A 23482-nucleotide genomic window follows, 5' to 3' on the forward strand; every position below is an offset into this window, starting at 1 on the left:
TTTAGTAGGGCCCTCATACTTTAGATTCGCGCTGGGCCCCCGAAAACATAGGGCCGGCCCTGCTTCCACGAAGGAAGTTGCACTGCTTGTGATACAACTACAAGTACTACGCGGACGGGGATTCAATCTGGAGCTGTGCACGACCAAAGTGGGAGGAGGTAATTAACTCGCTCATAAACACCCAGGTGGCTGTCCATTTCCGAAATAATGGGACAATGACAGGAGTGACCCGCAAAAGAATCGCACCACTCTTTTCTCTCTCTCTCTCTCTCTCTCATCCCCCTCTCCCTCTCTGTAACGGGCGCACGCGCACACACCCCCACACTGGCGCCAGCGCAGTGGGCGAGCGAGTGGAGCGCCGCCGCCGCCTCCTCCTCCCCCTGCTCCGCCGCCGCCTCCTCCTCCTCCTGCTCCGCCGCCGGGCGCCAGCCTCCGGTGAGTCCCCAGCTCCCCGTCCCGATCTCCAGCCAGCCTATCCCGCGCGGGGCGCCGCCGCCCAATTGTGGCAGCAGCAGCCCGGCGTGGGGCCACCGGGGGGTTTCCGTTACCTTTTTCATCGGAGTGCGGGCGCGGCGGGCGAGATCTCGCGCCCGGGGGCTGGCTCCGTCGGTGGGGGCGGGGGTTTCCGGCCGCTCCTGCGATCCTGACGGGCTCGGTGGGCGCGGCCGTCGCTGGCACTGCGCCGCGAGTGGATGGGGGCGATCTGCGGGGACGGGGAGGAGATGGTTGGAGGGGGGGTCTCGGGAGGGGAGGGCGTAATTCTGCACGAATTGAATTCCGTTCGCTAGGCGAGTTATGCTTCGTTTCGTGGAGGCGTCGGTGCCCTGATCTAAGCAAGTGCGCGTCCCCCTCGTTGGTTGTAATGCTGTAGTGGTAATCTGTGAAATGGAATGAAAGAATGCATGCTTGCTGCAGCTGCAGCTAGGAGAATTGGGGGGGGGGGGGTCTGGCCTCATGAGTTCCGGTGAGTGCTGGAGGTCGCTGTCTCACAGCTCAGGAATTGAGGGGATTGGCTCCCTCGATTTGTTGAGCTGGGGAATGGGAGCACTTATTTGTACAATAGAGGAAATGGATTTCGGTTGGGTGTGAATTTACTTTGTGAAGGCAAGTGCCCTTGCAGATGTCTAACTACTGATAGTAAAATAAGTGGCACATGTATCTTCTTTCTGTTTACCATGATGATTCTAACAACGTACACTGGAAAATTCTGTTGGAGCAAGTGTGTGTGGGGCTTGTGCTTAAGATTTTGGTTGTCTGCTTTACAATTGGTGACTTATTGGCTGTAATACAACCTACATGATAGAAGCTTCGATGGAACATTTCCATGTGCAGAGCTCCCTTTGATGCCATCACTATGCATAATTTGCGGCTATTGTCTATGTTCTCAACTTTCTCATGTTTGGCATGTTTGTGCCAACCACTTCAACAATTTATCTCTTCCAATAAAAGAACTGAAGTCATTGTTAGAGATGGTGCTATGCAATATTTTGCGAAAATTGATGACAAGTCGAGAAAATAACCCTTTTATTCATCTTGTAATCTGAACAAAATTAATACATGCTGTGTCAGCTTCAATCTTGAAGAGGATTCGGATTGAAATAATTAGCTCCAGAGAGCTAGTTCGTTCAATCTTGAATTTTATAATATTTCCTCACATTATGTTTAAGCTATGGGTACTATCTCTTTCTCATTTGCTATTGGAACCGGATCTTCTGGCTGTGCTAAGATGCATCTTGTAATTTTTTTGCTTTATGCCTTTAAACTGAGATGAATATATTATTTTCTTGATCATGACACAATTAAGTAGCGCCACCTCTATTTCTTTTGCTTCCTTTGTTTCTCCTGTGTGTTAAATGCAAACACAGACTGACACTGGATGCACTATTATTTATTATGCTAATAACTTTAATTGTTATGCTGTAGGATTTATTATAAATTACTTCAAGGTGTAAAGCTGTCAATTTAATAATGGCAAGTTCCAACATGTCTGAACCTCGCGACTCTCGGGAACCTATTTCACCCTCACCGTCCACGTCATCTTCTATATCGAGGTATAACACATCCCAGTTTTTCCCTCTTGCTCATTTACCATGTTTCCGAATTGGTTCTATGCTGCTATTTCAGCAAAAAAGAATATTTTATCCTGTATTTGCTCACAGAATCGATTGCTTTCCAAAGTTAGCGTAGCTGGTAGCTGCTGTTTCATTTTCATCTAACACCCTGTTGTCTTTTTTAAAAAATCTTTCTATTTGGCATTTTTCTGTATTTGTTTGTGCACTTGAATTATTCTTTGTTAGAGGCACAAGAAGCAGCAGCTAGCAAACACCTATCCTATATAACTTGTTACCTGGTCGCTGTTCTACAGGGAAAAAGGTGACCTGGCAGAGGTTGATGATCCTGAAAGTGCAATGTCCACTGTTGCCCGATTGTTGGAAGACCTCCATGCTAGTATGGTATCTCCATCAGAGAAGGAAGCTGCAACCAGAAGGTTACTTGAACTGGCCAAAACAAAAAAGGAGGCAAGGATTTTGATAGGTAGCCATTCTCAGGCAATGCCACTGCTTATATCCACCCTTAGAATTGGACCATCTGCAGCAAAATTAAACGCTGCAGCCCTACTTAGCGCTCTCTGTAAAGAAGAGGACTTGCGTGTGAGAGTCCTCCTAGGAGGTTGTATACCACCCTTGATCTCTCTTTTGAAGTCTGAATCCTCTGAAGCCAAGAAGGCTGCTGCTGAAGCTATATATGAAGTGTCTTCTGGTGGACTTTCGGATGATCACATAGGTAGGAAAATATTTGTGACTGAAGGTGTTGTGCCAACTCTGTGGGACTTGCTTAATCCTAGGTCTCGCCAAGATAGAGTAGTTGAGGGATTTGTGACTGGGGCTTTAAGGAATCTCTGTGGGGACAGAGACGGTTACTGGAAGGCCACACTTGAAGCTGGTGGTGTTGAAATTATCACTGGTCTTCTTTCATCCAAGAGTACTGCTTCGCAATCGAATGCTGCCTCCCTTTTGGCACGGTTTATCTCCGCTTTTGGTGATAGCATTCCCAAAATTATAGATGCTGGGGCTGTTAAGGCCCTTCTTCACCTTCTAAATAGAGATAATGTCATTTCTGTTCGTGAAAGTGCCGCTGATGCTTTGGAGGCCCTGTCTTCCAAGTCTAGTATTGCAAAGAAAGCTATAGTGGATGCAGGAGGCCTCCCTATTCTGATTGGAGCTGTTGTAGCTCCTTCAAAAGAATGCATGCAGGGTGAGACATGTCATTCTCTACAAAGCCATGCTGTCCATGCTTTATCAAATATTTGTGGCGGAACAACTTCTCTGTTGCTTTACCTTGGTGAGCTCTGCCAAGCACCCCTGTCACCTGTTCCCCTTGCCGACATTCTTGGAGCACTTGCATATTCTTTGATGGTTTTTGATGGCACTGATGGTAAATCCTTTGATCCAGTTGAGATTGAAAATACTTTGGTTGTGCTCCTAAAATCTCATGACAGTAAGCTTGACCGTATTCTTGAGGCTTTAGCGAGTCTCTATGGGAATGACTGCCTCTCTGGCAGACTTGATCACTCTAATTCTAAGAAGGTGCTAGTTGGGCTGATTACCATGGCTCCTGCTGATGTTCAAGAACATCTTGTCCGTGCCTTAACTAGCTTGTGCTGTGATGGTGTTGGAATATGGGAAGCTCTTGGAAAGAGAGAAGGGGTTCAGTTGCTTATATCATTACTTGGGCTTTCCAGTGAGCAGCAGCAGGAATATGCAGTTTCATTGTTGGCTATCTTGAGTGATAAAGTAGATGACAGTAAGTGGGCAATAACAGCAGCTGGAGGTATCCCTCCACTTGTTCAGCTACTGGAAACAGGATCTCAAAAGGCAAAGGAGGATGCAGCTTACATCATGTGGAACATGTGCTCTGACAGCAAGGATATTAGGGCATGTATTGAGAGTGCTGGGGCTGTTCTGGCACTAATTTGGCTTCTAAAGAGCGGCAGCCCTCGCGGACAGGAGGCAGCAGTCAAAGCACTCAAGAAGCTGATAAGATCAGCTGATTCTGCTACAATCAATCAGTTATTAGCATTACTGTTCAATGACTCATTGAGCTCAAAGGCTCATGTCATTACAGTTCTTGGACATGTCCTTGTGCTGGCACCTCAGAGAGCTCTAATCCAGAATGGAAGTCCAGCTAATAAAGGCCTTAGGTCACTTGTTCTTGTTCTTGAATCATCAAATGAAGAAACACAGGAGATTGCTGCTACTGTGTTGGCTGATATTTTCACTATGCGTCAGGATATTTGTGACATCTTGGCAATTGATGAAATTGTTCAGCCATGCATGAAGCTCTTGACAAGTGGAAATCAAGTTATTGCAACACAGTCTGCCCGTGCTTTAGGAGCGCTATCATGTTCAGCTAGCGCCACGTCAAAAAACAAGATGTCATGCTTAACTGAAGGTGATGTGCGACCTCTTATAGAGATGGCAAAGACATCATCAATTGATGTTGCTGAAACAGCATTTGCTGCGTTAGCAAATCTCCTATCAGATGCACAGATTGCTAAAGAAGCATTAGATGACAATATTGTCATGGCTTTGACTAGAGTGCTTAAGGAAGGGAGTTTAGAAGGTAAGATTAGTGCTTCACGATCACTTCGCCAGTTGCTCAACCAGTTCCCCCTAAGTGAAGTTCTTCCAGATTACTCGCAGTGCTGTTTTATTATTCATGCACTGCTTGTGTGTTTATCTGGCATCAGTTTGGACAATGTTACAAGTTTGGAACCCCTTGATGTACTTGCATTGATGGCTAGAACAAAGGAAGGTTCACATTTTAGCCCCCCTCTGTGTACTGCCTTTCTTGAAGCTCCAGAAAGCTTAGAACCTTTAGTTCGCTGTGTTAGTATTGGGCCTCCACCTATTCAAGATAAGTCCATTCAAATCCTTGCAAATCTCTGTCAGGGGCGGCATTCTCTATTAGGTGAATATTTAAACAGAAGTCAAGGATGCATTGCTTCTCTTGCTAGTAGAGTTATGGAGTCAAAAGACATGGAAATAAGAATTAGCAGTGCAGTCATCCTCATATCTGCAATGAGGGACAGGAGAGAACAGTCGATCGATATTCTTGAAGCATCAAAGCTTCTGAAGGATCTGATATCTGCACTTGTTGATATGCTGAAGCAACATTCCTCTTTAACATCCCTAGACATTGAAATTTGGAGACCTTACACGGAGAAAAGTCCACTTAATTATGAGCAGGATGTTTTGAGTGTACCAGAATTAGGAAAGGTTTCAGAAGAAACTGCTGCACTATGGTTGCTTTCACTGATTTGTTCTTATCATGCACGGAGTAAATATACTGTTATGGAGCTCGGTGGTGTTGATGCAGTATCTGATAGACTTGCAAGCTGTACTGCTAATCGAGAGGTGCGTGTTTCACACCTAAATATTCTGTTTTCATGTAACTCATGCTTTAACTACTAAATTGTTTCTGGTTAAGATCTTTTCTGCTTACAACTGCTGTAGTGTTAAGGGGCACGTAAGGATAGATAGTCTGCTGTAGCTTGGTAATCTATTTGTCCCAGTACTGTGAACATCTTAGTCTCGTTTTGGATTGTCATTGGGACTAGCATGCAAACATTTATAAGTCAAAGCATTCCTGTATTTTTGAATCCTTGTTGAGTCCTGCTGGATACAATTTTTTTCTCTCGAACACGCAGGAGAGCTGCGCATCAATATATTAAGAAGAAGAAAGCGGTAGAGAACCCTAAAAGGTTACAGATATCAGGGCCTGTAACCCGCCCTTTTTACAAACAAGAGTACTAACTTACTCTTAGAAAAACAACTCGACCAGGAACACTAAACCACACACCTAAGTGGCTGTAGCAAGGAGGAAAGAACCTCCTCGAGCCCCAGCAAAGGACCACTGCAACAATTCATCATTAATGACTGAAATGATGGTGGATAAACTAGGATTGGCTCCATCAAAGACGCAGCAGTTCCGATGGTTCCACAGGGTCTAAGCTCCTAAGATGATAATGGAGTTTAAACCTTTCTTTCCTTGACCTGAGACCCTCTTGTTAATGTTATCCCACCATTCTTCAAAGGACGGCTCCACTGCTTGTGGGGTAAGGTCCTGTGAGCCGAAACCTTGCAAGATAGTGAACCAGACTTGCCGGGGAAAAAACACAGGAAACCAACAAGTGGTCAATTGTCTCATCTGATTGGTCACAAGTGGATACAAAAAATATAGCTCACTTAAAATATTTATCTACTTTCTTTGTTTTTTTATTCATTCCTGAAGGAATCTTTACTCTGAACCGACTTCTGTAAAAGAATGAGATTGTTGACTAATTTTAGGTTTTCTACTTACATAATACACCAGTAAAACATCAGTACATATAATATCATTAGTTTTTGTGTTAAGTATTTAAAAGAAAGCCAATGTGATTTTGGAGTAAGGTTACATTTTTTGGATTATTGGTTATCAAACATTTAATGGACATATTCTAGGAAGAGTCCTTATGATTTGCCATGCTTTTTTTTAGGGCAAGTCACAAGATCTTATATTGATATAGAATCAGGGTTGGCGAATGCGTCTATTAGAAAGCTTGGAACGCAATTCAACCAAAGTTGCTGCTTACAGAAAAAAATCATTATTCTAAGTTCCTACCTAGAAAGAGAAGTCCACTCATACACCCCACGGATAAACTGTGTGTGTTTTGCAAGAAGAAATATTTGGTTGGCCTCTTTAATCTTTTATGTTGGTATATTGAGCCCATGTATTACTACTATATTGCCACCCTTCTAGGGTTTGGAGGAATACACACAATTATTCTCTCCATCATGGTATCATTAGCCTAGGTTTCTCCTTCCTCACTCCTTCCACTAGCCCGCCGCCGGCGGCGGCGGCAGCCATGGCCGGCCGCCGGCGCCTCCTCCCCTCCCCTCTCCAAGGGGCCGCCTCTTCTCTCTCCCCTGTTCCGGCCGCCGCCTGGAGCAGATCTCCCGCCGCCTCCCCTGCTCCGGCCCTCTCCTGGCCCCGGTCTCCGGCTGCCGCCGCCACCGTGGCTGCCGCGCGCCGTGGCCGGGGGTGCGGGCGGAACCGCAGGGGCTGCTGCCGCGGACGAGCCCGGCGGCGCGGAAGGGGCCGGGGGCGCAGGGGCTGGTGCGGCCGGGGCCGATCCGCCCGTTGGGCCGCACGCGCCGCCCTTGGGCCAGCCCAGCCGCCGACCCCCCCCCGGGGCCACACGTGGCGACCCAGCCGCCGGTGGCCGCCGCCGATGCCCACGTGCCTCCTCCGACCTGGCCTATGATCGGCATGCCCTCTGTGGACGCGACGTTCGCCGCAGCCGCGTTCCGCAGGCCTCAGCTTGTCGCCGGCGCCTCTACGGCTGACGCTGCTCTCGCTGCGGCCCTCCTCGCCGCCAAGGCCGAGGCCGCCCTCGTCGCTGTTGCGGGCGGGCCGGACCTGGACACCGCCGCCACGGCCGGCCGGCCGCCGGCGCCGCCCCTCCCTCCCCTTTCCTCTGTTCTCGGTGGCTACGGCCGAAGCTGCTCTCGCCGCGGCCCTCCTCGCCGCCAAGTCCGAGGCTTCGGCGGCTCAGGAGCGCATCCGTGCGACTGCCCTCGCTTGGGAGCATATTCAGCCCGTCGTCTCCTTCACCGAGCACGGCGCTCTGTCCTCCCACCAGGCTCCGCCCTCTGGATCTGGACCCCGGACCGACCCCCTCCTTGGTGCTCCTTTCACCTGCCAGACCGGGAGTGGGGGAGGCCGCTGGCGTCGTCGTCGGGGCGGACGTGGTGGTGGTGCTGGCGGCACTACCTCTGGTGGTGCTGGCGGCACTACCTCTGGTGGTACTGGTGGAGGCCGTCGGGGCACTCCGACCCCGACCCCGACTCCGGCTCCCACTCCTGCTCCTGCCCCTGGAGGTACACCCTGGCCATCCTTCAGCACCCCATGGTCAGGGCGCATCCCGATGTGGCCGTTTCAGGGTCGAGGGGGCCCTCGTCCTCAGCCGGCGGCCATGTTCACCGGTGCTGCTCCCCTGTTCGCGCTGTTTTGGACTCCGCCCGCTCAGCCCAGCCAGCAGCCGACCTGGCCTGGGGTGTGGGACCAGGCCGCACTGGCGCAGTCCCTCAGCTCCATGGGGCTGATGCCGCCGGTCAGCACCGAGTGGATCGCCGACTCGGGTGCCTCCTTCCACACCACCCCAGATGCCGGTATTCTCTCTTCTGTCCGACCCCCACACCCCTCTTGTCCTCCTTCCATCATGGTTGGTGATGGGTCTTGTCTTCCTGTCACCGCCGTGGGTTCTGCTCCTGGTTCTTTTTTTTATTCCCAATGTCCTTGTTGCTCCTCGGATGGTTCATAACCTCCTTTTCATTTGTCAGTTTAAAGCTGACAATTCTTGTTCTCTCGAATTTGACTCTTCTGACCTTACTGTAAAGGATTCGGCCTCCCGACATCCGTTCCTCCGGTGTGACAGCACGGGGCCCCTTTACACCCTTCGCCTTCCGTCTTCCGCTGCACCACTTTCGCCTTCTTCTTCGTCTGCCGCTTTTGCCGCGACGCCGTCTTCCACCACCTGGCATCACCGTCTTAGTCACCCTGGCCGCGACGTTCTGGCTCAGTTCAGTCGTAGTACTGATGTTTCTTGTACTAAGGCTCCTGCTGAGCACCTCTGCCATGCGTGCCAGCTTGGTCGTTATGTTCGGCTTCCTTTTTCTTCGTCTTCTTCACATGCGACGCATGTCTTTGATCTTGTTCATTGTGACCTGTGGACCTCTCCTGTTCTCAGCCTTTCTGGCTATAAATACTATCTGGTGGTGGTCGATGATTTCTCACACTATTCTTGGACTTTTCCTATGCGTGCCAAGTCTGAGACCTTTACCACACTCCTCCACTTCTTCGCCTGGGTGTCCACTCAGTTCGGGCTCACCATTAAGGCCGTCCAGTGTAACAACGGGTGTGAGTTCGACAACTCCACCTCTCGTTCTTTCTTCCTCTCGCGGGGTGTTCAACTGCGTATGTCTTGTCCGTATATCTCTCCACAGAACGGCAAGTCTGAGCGGATGATTCGAACGACGAACGACGTCATGCGCACTCTTTTGATCCAGGCCTCTCTGCCTCCCCGCTTCTGGGCTGAGAGCCTCCACACCGCCACCTACTTGCTCAACCGCCTTCCGTCCACTGCTTCCCCTGCTCCCACTCCACACCACGTTCTTTTCGGTACCCCTCCTCGCTACGACCACCTTCGTGTCTTCGGGTGTGCATGTTATCCTATCATCTCCGCCACTGCTCCTCACAAGCTGGCGCCCCGATCGACTTGTTGTGTGTTTCTTGGTTACTCCCCTGACCACAAGGGGTACCGATGTTTTGACCTCACCTTTCGCCGGGTCCTCATCTCCCGACACGTGTTTGACGAGTCGGATTTTCCCTACTCCACCTCCTCTACATCTTCTCCTGACCCCGAGTTAGTCTCTGCTTTCTCCTGACCCGGTGGTTCAGCCACCTTTACCTGTCTGTCCTTTTCCTGTAGGTTTTCCTGGGACTCCGGCGCCACGTGCGGCCCCCGGACCTCCTGCCGTGCCGCGCGGGGACCCGGTGTCGGCGCAGCCCCGGTGCCTTCCCCTGCACCTGCGAGGTACGCTCAGTCGGTGCAGGTGTACCGGCGTCGTTCGGCGCCGGCACCGGCGCCGCCTCCAGCTCCGGAAGCTCCAGCGGCGCCTACACCGGAGTCGTCGCCGTCGCTGCCGCCGCCTCCGCCGACTCGCTCTCACGTCGAGCCGGCGGTCTACCTCCCGCCAGTCATCCATCGGGATCCTCGGCATATTCATCCCATGGTGACTCGGGGGATGGCATCTCAGGCCGCGACTCTCTCCGCCACCGAGGGAGAGCTGCGGGCCTCTCCGGTACCCTCCTCTGTCCGCGATGCCCTAGTGGATCCTCACTGGCGTCGCGCGATGGAATAGGAGTACGCGACTCTTCTTGCCAACTAAACGTGGGACCTCGTGTCGCGTCCGTCTGGTTGCAATGTGGTCACTGGCAAGTGGATCTGGACGCATAAGCGTCGGGTTGATGGCACACTGGAGCGCTACAAGGCTCGCTGGGTCCTCCGGGGTTTCATCCAGCGGCCTGGTGTGGACTATGATGAGACCTTCAGTCCGGTGGTGAAGCCCGCTACGGTGCGCAGGGTCCTCTCGCTCGCACTCTCGCTCCTGGCCTGTGCACCAGCTAGATGTGAAGAATGTCTTTCTCTATGGCACTCTGTCAGAGACAGTCTACTGTAGTCAGCCAACGGGATTTGTGGACTCCAGTCGTCCGGATATGGTCTGCCGGCTCAACAAGTCCCTCTATGGTCTGAAGCAGGCTCCTTGGGCTTGGTACTCTCGGTTCGCCACGTTCTTGCTGACTTTGGGCTTCACCGAGGCCAAGACTGACACTTCTCTGTTCATCTACCGCCGTGGGGATGAGACTGCCTACCTGCTGCTCTATGTTGATGATATTGTGCTCACCGCCTCCAGTCAGCAGTTGCTTGAGCGCGTCATCTCCTCTCTGCAGCAGGAGTTTGCTATGAAGGATCTTGGTCAGCTCCACCACTTCTTGGGTGTTACTGTTGAGACTCGCCCGTCTAGCCTGTTTTTTCACCAGCGACAGTATGCACTCGACATTCTGGAGCTGGTTGGGATGACTGATTGCAAGCCATGCTCCACTCCTGTCGATACTCAGGCGAAGCTGTCTGTTGATCTGGGTGATCCCGTGGCTGATCCTACTGACTACCGGAGCCTTGCCGGTGCCTTGCAGTACCTCACCTTCACCCGGCCGGATCTCACCTATGCCGTTCAGCAAGTCTGTCTTCACATGCATGATCCCCGGGAGTCTCACCTTGCTGCACTGAAGAGTATCCTTCGCTACGTCCGTACTGTTGGCTTCGGCTTGGCTCTTCACCGCTCTCCCACCTCTGAGCTGGTTGTCTACACCAACACTGACTGGGCGTTTTCCTGGGCGGCAACCTTGTCTCCTAGTCGTCCAAGCGACAGCCGGTTGTCTCCCGCTCCAGTGCTAAGGCGGAGTACCGGGCTGTCGCTAACGGCGTGGCGGAGGCGTCCTGGCTCCGACAGTTCTTGGCGGAGCTCTACAGCCCGCTCGCCAAGAGCACGCTCGTCTACTGCGACAACGTCATCACCGTGTATCTCTCCACTAACCCCGTCCATCATCAGTGGACGAAGCATGTGGAGATCGACTTGCACTTTGTGCGCGACAGGGTCGCCGTCGGAGATGTTCGGGTTCTCCATGTCCCGACCACCTCCCAGTTTGCCGACATCTTCACCCAGGGTCTTCCCTCCTCGACGTTCTCGGAGTTTCGCTCCAGCCTCAACATAGCCAGTGGCTAGTTGTGGCTGCGGGGGGGGGGGGGTATTTGCCCTTTGTACTTTCTTGTTGTCCAGTTTTGAACACCGCTGCGCCGGTAGTTCAGACTGCGTGGGGGGGTGTTGGTGTATATTCAGCCCATGTATAGAGGCTCATCTAGAGGCCCATGTATTACTACTATATTGCCCACCTTTCTAGGATTTGGAGGAATACACACAATTATTCTCTCCATCATTTTATTCCAACTTGCTTAGTAATTTGGAGGAGACGCTAGACTCTAGATTTACCTTTAACTAGGCGTATAGTCCGCGCATTTGCGCGGCTAGTATTGAAAATTCAAAAATTTGCATGCCGTTATATCCTTACTTAAAGATTATAAATTATGTCTTATATGATCTACCAATAATATTATGCATAAAATTATTCTTATTTTCGTTTTATTTTGATTGATGGTTGTTAGCTTTAGTTTTCATTAATAGGATATGTTTGTAACTGAACATAGCTAAATGGTATTTTATATTTAATTTTTCATAATGCCATTGGTGGGTAATTTTTAATTACGTATAGGGATATTTTAGGCTAATTTTATTATAATGGCAGTGGTGGGTAATTTTTATTTTTCTATTTTTCTCCGATTAACGTGGGAATTTCTAGACCTTGAGAGCGAACGTGGAGGCTTCGTTTGTTGGCCAAATAATAAGATAATAGATTCTTCATAACTCCATTGCTTGAGTACAGGATACAGAAGTGTACAAATATTATATTATATTATTATTACACAGTTAGTTCCTACTATTCAATTGTTGTTGAGAACAGAACAAGCAAAACTTTGAATCGTGATGGTCCACTTACCAGAGATCGGATAATTTATAGCCATGTTTACATTCGTTGTTGCATTACTCATCTTTTCCATATTGTACTGTTTGTTCTCCTATGTTTATTTCCAGGCCTTGATAGCTGCTCCATGTTACAGGAACAGTATGAAGACTCAGAAAATATTTGGACTTGCGCCCTTCTGTTGGCTACATTGTTTCAGGATTCAGTGATTGTTCAATCTTCAGAAATAATGCGAACAGTACCTTCTTTAGCATCCTTGCTAAAATCTGATGATATCATCAATAAATACTTTGCTGCACAAGCACTGGCCAGCCTTGTTTCCACTGGAAGTAGAGGTATACAGTTTGCTATTGCAAATTCTGGTGCAGTTTTGGGTGCCGTAGCCTTGATCGGACAGGTAGAATCTGATATGCCAAATCTTGTTACAATGGCGGAAGAATTCAAGTTGGCAGAGAATCCAAGTCAAATAATATTGAGAACCCTTTTTGAGCTTGAAGATGTTTGCACTGGTGCTATTGCTCGAAGGTCCATACCCTTGCTAGTGGATCTACTTAAACCAATGCCAGACAGACCAGGTGCACCTCTGATCGCTTTGCACCTTCTGACTCAGCTAGCAGAAGGTAGTGAGACAAACAAAGTTGCTATGGCAGAGGCTGGAGCTTTAGATGCTTTGACTAAGTATCTATCTTTAAGCCCTCAAGACTCAACTGAAACTACTATAACCAATTTGCTAGGGATCTTATACAGTAATCCTGATCTACTTTACCATGAATCATCACGTAGCACTTCAAATCAGCTGGTAGCTGTCTTACGTTTGGGCTCAAGAAGTTCTAGGCTTAGTGCAGTAAGGACGTTGCAGAAGCTCTTTGATTCAGAGAATATAAGGGACACCGAAGTGGCTCGGCAAGCTATTCAACCATTACTTGACATGCTTGAGTCAGGAACTGAAATAGAACAGCAGGCAGCCCTTGGTGCACTTATCAAGCTTTCTGCTGGGAATATCTCTAAGGGTTCTGCGATGTTTGATGTGGAAGGCAACACACTTGAAAATCTTTACAAAATTTTATCCTTCAGTTCAACATTGGAGCTTAAGAAAGATGCTGCTCGACTCTGCTGTATTTTATTTGAGAATTCAACGATACGTGCATCACCAATTGCAACAGAATGTCTTCAACCCCTGATATCGTTAATGACATCAGGATCTAGTATGGCTGTTGAACCAGCAGTTTGTGCTCTGAATAAACTACTGGAGGAGGAGTACAATGCAGAGGTTGCTGCAACTGGTGAAGTTATTGATCTTCTTGTTAGTTTTGTTCCTGGCACAAACTACCAGTTGTCTGAGGCGTGTATTGGTGCTCTCATAAAGTTGGGCAAGGACCGTCCAAACTGTAAGCTTGACATGGTTAAATCTGGTATCATTGAGCATGCACTTGATATGATTCTTGATGTTCCTGCATCTGTTAGTTCATCCATTGCTGAATTGCTTCGCATTTTGACAAACAACAGTGGCATTGCTAAAAGTTCTGCTGCTGCAAAAATGGTAGAGCCACTTTTCTTACTTTTGCGTCGCCCAGATGTTACCATGTGGGACCAGCACAGCGCATTGCAAGCACTCGTAAATATTTTGGAGAAACCTCAGAGCCTAGCAGCGTTGAAGTTGACTCCTAGTCAAATAATTGAGCCTTTAATATCATTTCTTGAGTCTCCCTCCCAAGCAATTCAGCAACTTGGCACTGAGGTGCTCTCACATCTTCTAGAACAGGAGCATTTTCAACAGGATATCACTACAAAAAATGCAGTTGTTCCCCTTGTGCAGCTTGCTGGTATTGGAATCTTGAGCTTACAACAAACTGCAGTTAAAGCACTTGAAAGCATATCACAGAGTTGGCCCAAGGCTGTAGCAGATGCAGGTGGGATTTTTGAACTTTCAAAGGTAATTGTCCAAGATGATCCTCAGCCAAGTCAAGCACTATGGGAATCTGCAGCACTTGTGTTATGTAATGTTTTGCGTTATAATTCTGACAACTATGTTAAAGTCTCAATGGCTGTACTTGTAAGATTGCTGAACTCCACCATGGAGAGTACTGTCACAATAGCTCTCAGCGCTCTACTTGTTCAAGAGAAAAGTAGTTCACGCTGTGCTGTGGCCATGGCTGAGGCTGGGGCAGTACGTGCACTCTTGGAGCTCCTCAAGAGTCATCGGTGTGAGGAATCTGCAGCAAGATTGCTTGAAGCGCTGATAAACAATTCAAGGGTCCGTGAAACAAAAGTTGCCAAGTATGCTATTGCTCCTCTCTCACAGTATCTGTTAGATCCTCAGTCTAAGAACCAGTCAGCAAAGTTTCTGGTGACTCTTGCACTAGGTGACATTTTCCAGCATGAAGCACTTGCAAGAGCAAGTGACTCTGTGTCTGCCTGCCGTGCTCTTGTAAGCCTACTTGAGGACCAGCCTACGGATGACATGACAATGGTTGCTATTTGTGCACTGCAAAGCTTAGTGATGCACAGTAGGACAAACCGGCGAGCTGTTGCGGAGGCTGGGGGCATTTTGGTTGTGCAAGAATTGCTACTTTCTCCAAATGTGGATATTTCAGGACAGGCTGCTCTTCTAATCAAGTACCTATTTTCAAATCATACATTGCAAGAATACGTGTCGAATGAGCTCATTCGGTCTCTCACTGGTAAGACAGCAATCTTTGTGCTGAAGTCTGTCATTATATTTTATCTCAGATGACTGTTTCTTCATGTTCATGTGTGAAGTCCCGTGCCCTTTTATTGTAAAAATTAAATGGCTATTCATTTTCCAGTTTGTCCTTGATAAAATATGAATATCTAATCAAAAGCAGATGTGTTAATGGACAAAATAATTGAATTGCAAGTGTTTGATTATATCCTGCTTAGTGATGGATGGGTTTGATTGTTTCTCAAATGTCAATTGTAATTTATTGCAGCTGCCTTGGAGAGAGAACTGCTCTCTACATCATCTATCAATGAAGTTATTCTGAGGACCATATATGTGATGTTCAGCAATTTCAAAAAGGTACGGTTTTCAGAGGCTGCAACCTTGTGCATACCCCATCTGGTTTGTGCCCTGAAGGATGGAAGTGAGGCTGCCCAAGAGAGTGTACTCGACACCCTTTGCTTGCTGAAAGAATCTTGGCCACAAATGAATGAAGACATTGCTAAAGCCCAGTCCCTGATTTCAGCTGAAGCCATACCTGTACTACAAATGCTTATGAAGACCTGTCCTCCCAGTTTTCATGAGAGAGCTGATAGTTTGCTGCATTGCTTGCCTGGTTGCTTGACAGTGACCATCATTCGTGGGAATAATTTGAAACAGACTATGGGAGGTACAAATGCATTTTGTTGCCTGCAAATAGGAAGTGGTCCTCCAAGGCAAACTAAGGTAACTTATTTGTAGATGATCCTACTCAATAATTCATTCGTGATGCACTTGGCTCCAAAATACAGCAACGAGCCTAGCAAGACTGGGATGTTGTTTAGCATGTGATATTCTTAGTGGGCATCTTAATTGATATTTTCTGTTCTCCGCGGCTGCTGATTGTTTTGCCGAATGTCAGGTGGTTAACCACAGCATCTGCCCAGCATGGAACGAGGGATTCACTTGGTTATTCGACGTTGCTCCAAAAGGGCAGAAGCTCTACATTGTATGCAAAAGCAAAAATACATTCGGAAAGGTATGGTCATCTGGGTGGCATTTCTTCACATGTTTCGTTTTCTTGGTTCATTGTCTGTAATTCCTTTGTTACTTCTCAAATGTTGCTGCTATTTTCGTTGCAGTCGACCCTTGGGAGAGTAACCATCCAGATTGACAAGGTTGTCACCGAGGGTGTATACAGCGGGTTCTTCAGCCTCAGCCACGATGGCGGTAAGGACGGCTCGAGAACCCTTGAGATAGAGATCGTATGGTCTAACAGGCCATCCAACGACAGTATGTAGCATATGGCTGATTTGACTGACGTCAATCTTATACTCCTGGCTTCCATGTAAATCAGCCCCCATGATCATCCAAATTCATTTATATGTAGAAAGGTGGGACACTTAGATAACCTGCATTATCATCATTCAATTATTTTTAGGTCCTCCCTGGATTGTAGCCTTACAGCTGTAACAGATTTTGGACCGACCGGGTAATTTTTTTGTACAGGCGAATATGCTTCCTGTAATTATATTTTTTAGTGTAGATTGGTGTGAGACGTCGAAACACAACTGACACGAACATTTATTTATTTGATGTGTTTCATGGGTGTGTGCTGTTCATTGTACTCATCTGTAGCTCCCTTTGAGCCTACCGTTTTCAGAAGGAATTTGACGGCAGCTCTTATAGAAAGCAAATACTTGAATTCTTTTTTACCCCCGGTGGCCGATCTTGTGCGCAACTGTAATTCTTGGTCCCCTTGTGTTTAGGGGCTCATGTCATGTGCCTTCGTACGTGTTGTCACGTCTGGTACGTGTCAAGGTCAGCACCCGGATATCTAAGAAGATTCTCGAGATTTAAGGAGGAACAGGGAGAAGTAGCCATTCACTTGTCTGCATGTGAACAAATGGGACTCCAGCCCCCAAGAGTAAACAAAGGCATCACCAACCAGAGAGAGAGGGAATCGTTTCACTTCTTGTAGTCTCTGCATTACAGGTGATCATAACTCGCAGTGACAGTCAAAAATTAGGATCGTATAAAAAGGGAGACAAGATAACAGATTTGAACCAGACAACCACTCGGTTCTGTTGTTGATTTTTTGCATAGGCCATTGTATGATTTCTAGGGATGAAAACAGGTGGAATATGTATTCCAATACGGAAAATGAAAGTGGTCGGGTTGGAATTTCCCGTGTTCATAAAATTAACAAAATTAAATATTGTAAAAAATAACTATAAAATTAATTGTAAATGATAACTTTCTATATCTTTTTAAAAACGGAAATGGTATCATAATACGAAAAATAGTATCGCGGGAATTTCCCGTCGCACTTTCACCCCTACATGATTTGGAAAGGAGGTCCCGCTTTCACCCCTACATGATTTGGAAAGGAGGTTTGCTCACATTAAAAGGGGGACAAAGAAGAGTTGAACTAGACAACCGCTCGGCTTAGTTGTTGATTTTTGTATGGGCCATGGCCTGATTCAGGAAGGAGGTTTGCTATCCTAATTCCTCACACCAAAAGGCAAGACGAGAGTTGAACCCGACAACCAATCGGCTCAGCTGTTGATCTTTTGCGCAGGCCATGGCCTGTTTCGGAATCCTAATCCCTATTAAGATTTTGTACAAATTTTATTTGGGTCAATCCCCTTTCAGGTTGACTAATATTTTGCTAAACTCTTGGTCATATCTTTTGGACTGTTAGACCTACATACATCGAACAATCCAAATCAAAATACCAAAACCTTTTCATTCAACCTAGAACATTTTTGTTCAAACACTTCTTTTCTTGAGGGAAGCATTTTCCCTTCAAACTTGAGCCCGGTGTATTGCTTGCGCCATCCCCATGTAGTTCAATTATTTCGCACTGGCCCTTGTTTCTTCAATTTCTTGGCGGCCAAATATTTTTTTATTTTAATTTCAATACCCAGCAAAACAAACAAAATCTATGGAGAATTCATTAAATGTTTTTCTAACATAGAATATTGCGTACTTTATCACCATACTAAGGGCATGTTTAGTTCCCAAAAAATTTTGGGCCACCCTTTAGACACATGGATGGAGCATTACATGTAGTTGAAACGAAAAACTAATGTAGTTGAGCCTAATTAGCACATAATTAATCATAAGTGCTACAGTAACCCACTTTTACTAATGACTGATTAATTAGTCTCAAAAGATTCATCTCGCAGTTTCCAGACGAGTTATGAAACTAGTATTTTAATTAGTGTCCGAAAATCCTTTCCGACATCCGATCAAAAGTCCGATGTGACACCTAGGGCAAAAATTTTTGCTAACTAAACACGTCCTAAAGTTGACATATACATGCTGAAATTTTATTCAAGAGGTCAAAAGGACAAAGTAAACTGTTCAGAGTTGTGAAATGGAACTTTTATTTGATAGGGCCTATTAGCATTTGGAAAAGTAAAAAACTTCATAAATTTGGACCAACAATTAATTATGTGTATATTTAATATAAAAAAGTTATACCAGCACATTAAATGTTTCATAAAACTTTAAGCATGGTATTGATCACTTTTGTAATAATTGATAGTGAGTATATTTGAAGAAGCTAGGCCGGCCATTCCCCGTGTAAGGTTCATAGAGGTTTCATGCACATAAATATGCTGTCACATCAGCATCTATGATGATATGGCAAGAGAGAGTTTCAATAGAATGCAGTATGAAACTTATTGAAACTTGCATTAAGGGCTAGAGAGTTTCATTTCATCCGATTGCGTCCAATTCCTTGTCTTACAATTAAATGCTACGGATAAACTACGCATTGATTGGAGTTCTAATTTCATTAATGAACTCAAATCTCTTTAGAGAAGGGCATTCCCAACCTTTCATGCTGGATGGTGTCCATAGTATTAATAATCATCTTGGTTAATTTGAGGCATTAATTGAGGCCTCCCAGGGGTTTTGAAAAGGTCACGGTTAGGTTTTTTTAGTAGTGTACCCATAGCCACTGTGGATTGGGATTGCCCTAACATGGTACTCTCATTGTTTGCCAGAGCTGGCTAGGTGAGGCAAGCCCAGGCAAGCTCGTTGAGGAACCAATCTTAATATTCAAAGTGCAATTTCAAAAGCTCTTCAAATTATAATCCATTGTAAAAGGAATAATGGATGTGCAGAATACAATGACAAGCCACTTGGATGCCTGCTAATGATTTTTTGTTCCCCTTTGGCAAAGGATCTTAAAGTCTTTAACTCGTCGAAAAAACTGATGCCACTGATTGTTAGATTATATTTGCAGCAGGTCTAGTTGGGCTAGGCGCATGGGCTTAGCAGCCCAGCAGCCGTCAGATCTTATGGTAGATGATATCTGTAATAGGCAAGGATCTCCTTGATTGGGTGCTGATTCTTTAAACCCTAGGACCTCCTTGCCTATATATATTGTACACCTTGTACCTTGGTTAATCAATCTACTATTCTAACGAGCCATACTTTCTCTCATGGTATCACGAGTCTGGGTTCATCTCCTGGCTCCCCTTCCGCTGCCCTAGCGCGCCTCCCCTGCTGCGCAGCGCGCCTCTCCAGCCGCGCGTCCCCCCTCCCCTGCGCCGTGCGCCCCACTGCCCTTGCGCCGGCTCCTTGCTGCGTCGCGATGGCAGGCCCTCCTCCCCTTGATCCCAAGGCCGCCGACCCCTCCGCCGAGATCAAGGCCGCCGCCGCTGCTAAGGAAAAGGCCGCTGCCAAAGCCGAAGCAGCAGCCGCCGCCGCCGCCGCCAAGGCGAAGGCCGCCGCCGCCAAGGCGAAGGCCGCCGCCACCCACTTCTCCACGGCGCCGTCCACCCTGGACGCAGACACCGCCGCCGCTGGGCGCAAGCGCGCGGCCGCTGAGAAGGCTGCCCGCGCGGACGCCCTAGCGTGCGCGACGGCCGCCGAGCAGGAAGCCATGGTCGCCGCCCAGAAGCGCGACGCCGTTGCGGCGTGCGCCCAGGACGCCCTAGCCCGCGCCAAGCAGGCGCGCACCAACGCCGATGATGCGCCCGTTGGTGCTGACGACGATGCCGCCGCCCTCTCCGACGCCGGCTCCGACCTCTCCGAGTCCCCTGATCTCCAGGAGGCTCTCCTTCTTCATGAGGCCGCTGCCATCGCCAATCTGCACGCTCAAGCTGTTGCTGTGCAAAACATCTGCGTGCTGATCCCAACGGTCCTCGACGTCAACGCTGGCAACTTCTCCCGCTGGCGCGATTAGTTCCTCGTCGCCGTCGGGAAGTACTGCTACAGAACCACGTTCTGCGGGACAAATCAGCGCCTTCCTACCCCGATTAGCAACGCATGGATTGCGTCATCAAGTCGTGGATCCTTGGCACCATCTCCGACGACCTCGCTGAGACGATCTCGGGCTAGCACTCCACCGCCCACACTATCTGGTGCGCCGTGGAGTTGCAGTTCTTCAACAACCGTGAGACGCGCGCGCTCCTCCTCGACACCAAGCTCCGTACCTTTGTTCAAGTTGATCTCTCCATCACTGATTATTGCATGGAGCTGAAGAAGATGGCGTAGCAACTCGGTGCCTTGGGCGAGGTCGTCCCCGACCGCACTCTCATCCTCCACGTCATTCGCCACTTGAACGAACGGTTCAAGAACGTCGGCATGCATCTCCGGCGCGGGCGCCCCTTCCCCACCTTCCTCGAGTCCAAGGCGGATCTCCTCCTGGAGGAGATGACGATGGACCCCTAGACGCCTTCTCAAGCTATGGCACTGGCGGCCTCTGGCTCGACGCCTACTGCACCCTCCCAGTCGGTGCGCCCAGGTGGCACCGACTCCGGGGGCGCCCCTGCCCCTTCGTCCAAGAGCCGCCGCAGCAAGCGCGGCGGCAAGCGTGGCGGCTCCAGACAGCAGCAGCAGCACGACGGGCAGCCCTCCAGCGGCCAGCCCGCCAGCCAGAAGCCCGGCTACGGGGGCGCCCCGTGGCCCTCCTACTACAACCCTTGGACCGGGTCCATTCAGATGTGGCCCGGGACGAGGCCTCCGCTTGCTGTGCTCCCACCGCGCCCTCACCAGCAGGCGCCGCAGCAGGCGCTCCTGGTGCAGCTGCCTCTCCAGCAGCCTGCCCCGACGGTCGCCGCCCCGGAACATGCTGGCCAGTGGGCTGCCCCCCCCTCCTGGATTTTATAATCCACTCGCCGGGCTGGCTTCCTGGGATCAGCAATCCCTTGCGTCGACTTTCAGCACCATGATCCTGTAGCAACCTCAGCAGCCCACTGATTGGTACTTCGACTCAGGTGCTACTTCCCACATGACCTCCCGTTCTGACACCCTCTCTCACTTTACTTCCCCGCGGTATCCTACTCCTACTTCAATTGTTGTCGGTAACGGTTCCTTACTTCCCGTTACATCTACTGGCACCACAGTCATTCATCCTTCTTACGTCTTAATAATGTTTTGATTTCTCCTCAACTTATTAAGAATCTGATCTCTGTACGCTAGTTTACCATTGATAACAATTATTCTGTTGAGTTTGACCCCACTGGTTGTTCTGTGAAGGATCTTCTGTCTCAGAACGTGATCGTCAGGTGCAATAGCTCCGGGCCATTGTACCCTCTTTGCCTTCCAGCTGCGCATTCCTTGGTTGTTGCCTCCGGGTCTTCACTCTGGCACCGGCATCTCGGCCATCCTGGGCGCGAGGTCCTCTCCATGCTTGTGTCGTCCGGCTTGCCCGACTATAGTCATGATCATAGCTCCACCCTTTGTCATGCATGTCAGTTAGGGCACCATGTGCGTCTGCCTTTTTAGTTGTCATCATCTAGAGCGTCAAATAATTTTGATATTATACATTGTGATCTTTGGACATCTCGTGTTCTTAGTGTATCGGGCTACAAGTATTATTTGGTCGTTCTTGATGATTGCTCACATTACTTGTGGACTTTTCCTCTGAAGCTGAAATCTGATGCTTTCTCAACGCTCGCTCATTTCTTTGCCTTCGTGCACACTCAGTTTGGCGTGATTGTGAAGGGCGTCCAGTGCGACAACGGCCGGGAGTTTGACAACTCCACCTCCCGCACGTTCTTCCTCACCCACGGTGTTCATCTACGCATGTCCTGCCCCTACACCTCTCCCCAGAATGGTAAGGCTGAGCGCATCATTCGTTCCATCAACAACGTTGTGCGTTCCCTTCTGTTCTAGGCATCCCTCCCACCGTCCTTTTGGGTTGAGGCGTTGCAGATAGCCACCTACCTCATCAACATTTTGCCCACCAAGACGCTGCAGAAATCCACTCCACACCTCACCCTTTTCGGCAAGGCACCTTCCTATGATCACCTACGTGTCTTTGGTTGCAAATGTTACCCAAACCTGTCTGCAACTGCTCCACATAAACTCTCTCCTCGGTCTACATTGTGTGTTTTCCTAGGATACTCCCCTCATCATAAAGCATACCAATGCCTTGATCTCTCTTCCAACAGATTGATCATCTCTCATCATGTCATCTTTGATGAGTCATCCTTTCCCTATGCTGAGCATGGTTCCTCTCCCTCTGCGGTGGATTTTGAGTTTTTGGATGCTACTGACTTTGTGCCAGCGCCTATTGGTGTTGTGCCCAAGTTTCCCGCTGCAGGTTCCTCCTCCGCACAGCCACTTGCAGCTGTGCCTGATGGTGATTCAGCTGGTCCAGAAGCGCATGATGCGATCCCAGCTGATTCCTCGCCCACGGACGCGCCCTCGCCCGTGCTGGGCGTCGTCTCCTCGCCCGCACAGCCACGTGCGGCCCCCAAGACGGACCTCTTCCCCGCACAGCCACGTGCAGCACCGGTTTCTTCACCTGGCAATGCGCAGGGCTCTCCTGCCATCTCGCGCGGCCCTCCGCCTGGCTTCGCGCCGCTACCCCAGCAGCTGGTGCCTGCTACCTGGGCGCCTCCGGAGCACGCCATCACCCAGGTCTACACGCGCCGGCCCCGTCCCACCGTGGCATCGACCTCGGCCACCTCTACGGCGCCCCCGGTCAGTGCTGCGCCCCCGGCCAGTGCTATGCCCGTGCCCCTGCCGAAGGGTGCTGTTGCTGTCCCTCCAGTGACCAACCAGCACCCAATGGCTACACGGGCTAAGTCGGGCTTCCGCGTCCCTTCGACATATCATGCCGCTCCGTTGTCTCCGCTCCCGAAGACCTTCCGTAGCGCACTGGCCGACCCCAATTGGTGTGCTGCTATGGAGGAAGAACATGCTGCTCTCATGAAGAACCACACCTGGGAGCTTGTTCCACGGCCTTCACAGGCTAACGTGGTGACGGGCAAGTGGGTCTTCAAGCACAAGTTCACCGCCGACGAGTCTCTGGAGAGGTATAAGGCTCGCTGGGTTCTTCGGGGTTTCACCCAGCGGCCTGGAGTGGATTTCGGTGAGATTTTCAGCCCGGTTGTCAAGCCTACTACTGTGCGGACAGTGCTCTCTTTGGCTCTCTCTCGTCAGTGGCCTATTCATCAGCTTGATATGAAGAATGTGTTTCTTCACGGCACCTTGGAGGAGACAGTCTACTGTGTACAACCGTCTGGTTTTGAGGATTCCACCCATCCAGAGTTTGTTTGCCATCTCAACAAGTCTTTCTACGGGTTGAAGCGGGCTCCTCATGCTTGGTACAGTCGGTTCGCTACACACTTGCTTTCTCTCGGATTTGTTGAA

At 49.1% G+C, this 23482-nt stretch overlaps 1 protein-coding gene across 2 annotated transcripts; it reads left to right on the top strand.

The window, feature by feature from the left end:
* The first annotated feature begins 276 nt into the window (after positions 1–276).
* Positions 277–16482, top strand: LOC120685383 (protein CELLULOSE SYNTHASE INTERACTIVE 3-like). Of its 2 annotated transcripts, XM_039967266.1 has the most exons (8): positions 277–367; positions 398–435; positions 1924–2051; positions 2366–5417; positions 12338–14882; positions 15153–15607; positions 15783–15899; positions 16003–16482. In XM_039967266.1, the coding sequence occupies exons 3-8, from the start codon at positions 1969–1971 to the stop codon at positions 16159–16161; spliced, it is 6411 nt and encodes a 2136-aa protein (XP_039823200.1). In that variant the 5' UTR covers positions 277–367; positions 398–435; positions 1924–1968; the 3' UTR covers positions 16162–16482. The 2 variants fall into 2 exon arrangements, with proteins under 2 accessions (XP_039823200.1, XP_039823201.1); XM_039967267.1 differs by having other exon boundaries at positions 294–435; positions 12344–14882.
* Positions 16483–23482: the final 7000 nt, after the last annotated feature.

Source organism: Panicum virgatum, chromosome 8N, assembly GCF_016808335.1.
Source record: "Panicum virgatum strain AP13 chromosome 8N, P.virgatum_v5, whole genome shotgun sequence".
Taxonomy (NCBI): domain Eukaryota; kingdom Viridiplantae; phylum Streptophyta; class Magnoliopsida; order Poales; family Poaceae; genus Panicum; species Panicum virgatum.

Coding starts and splice junctions, on each gene's coding strand:
- LOC120685383 (XM_039967266.1), top strand. CDS start 1,969: ATGGCAAGTTCCAACATGTCTGAACCTCGCGACTCTCGGGAACCTATT. Junction 2,052..2,365: donor ACGTCATCTTCTATATCGAG/GTATAACACATC, acceptor GCTGTTCTACAG/GGAAAAAGGTGACCTGGCAG. Junction 5,418..12,337: donor GCTGTACTGCTAATCGAGAG/GTGCGTGTTTCA, acceptor TCCATGTTACAG/GAACAGTATGAAGACTCAGA.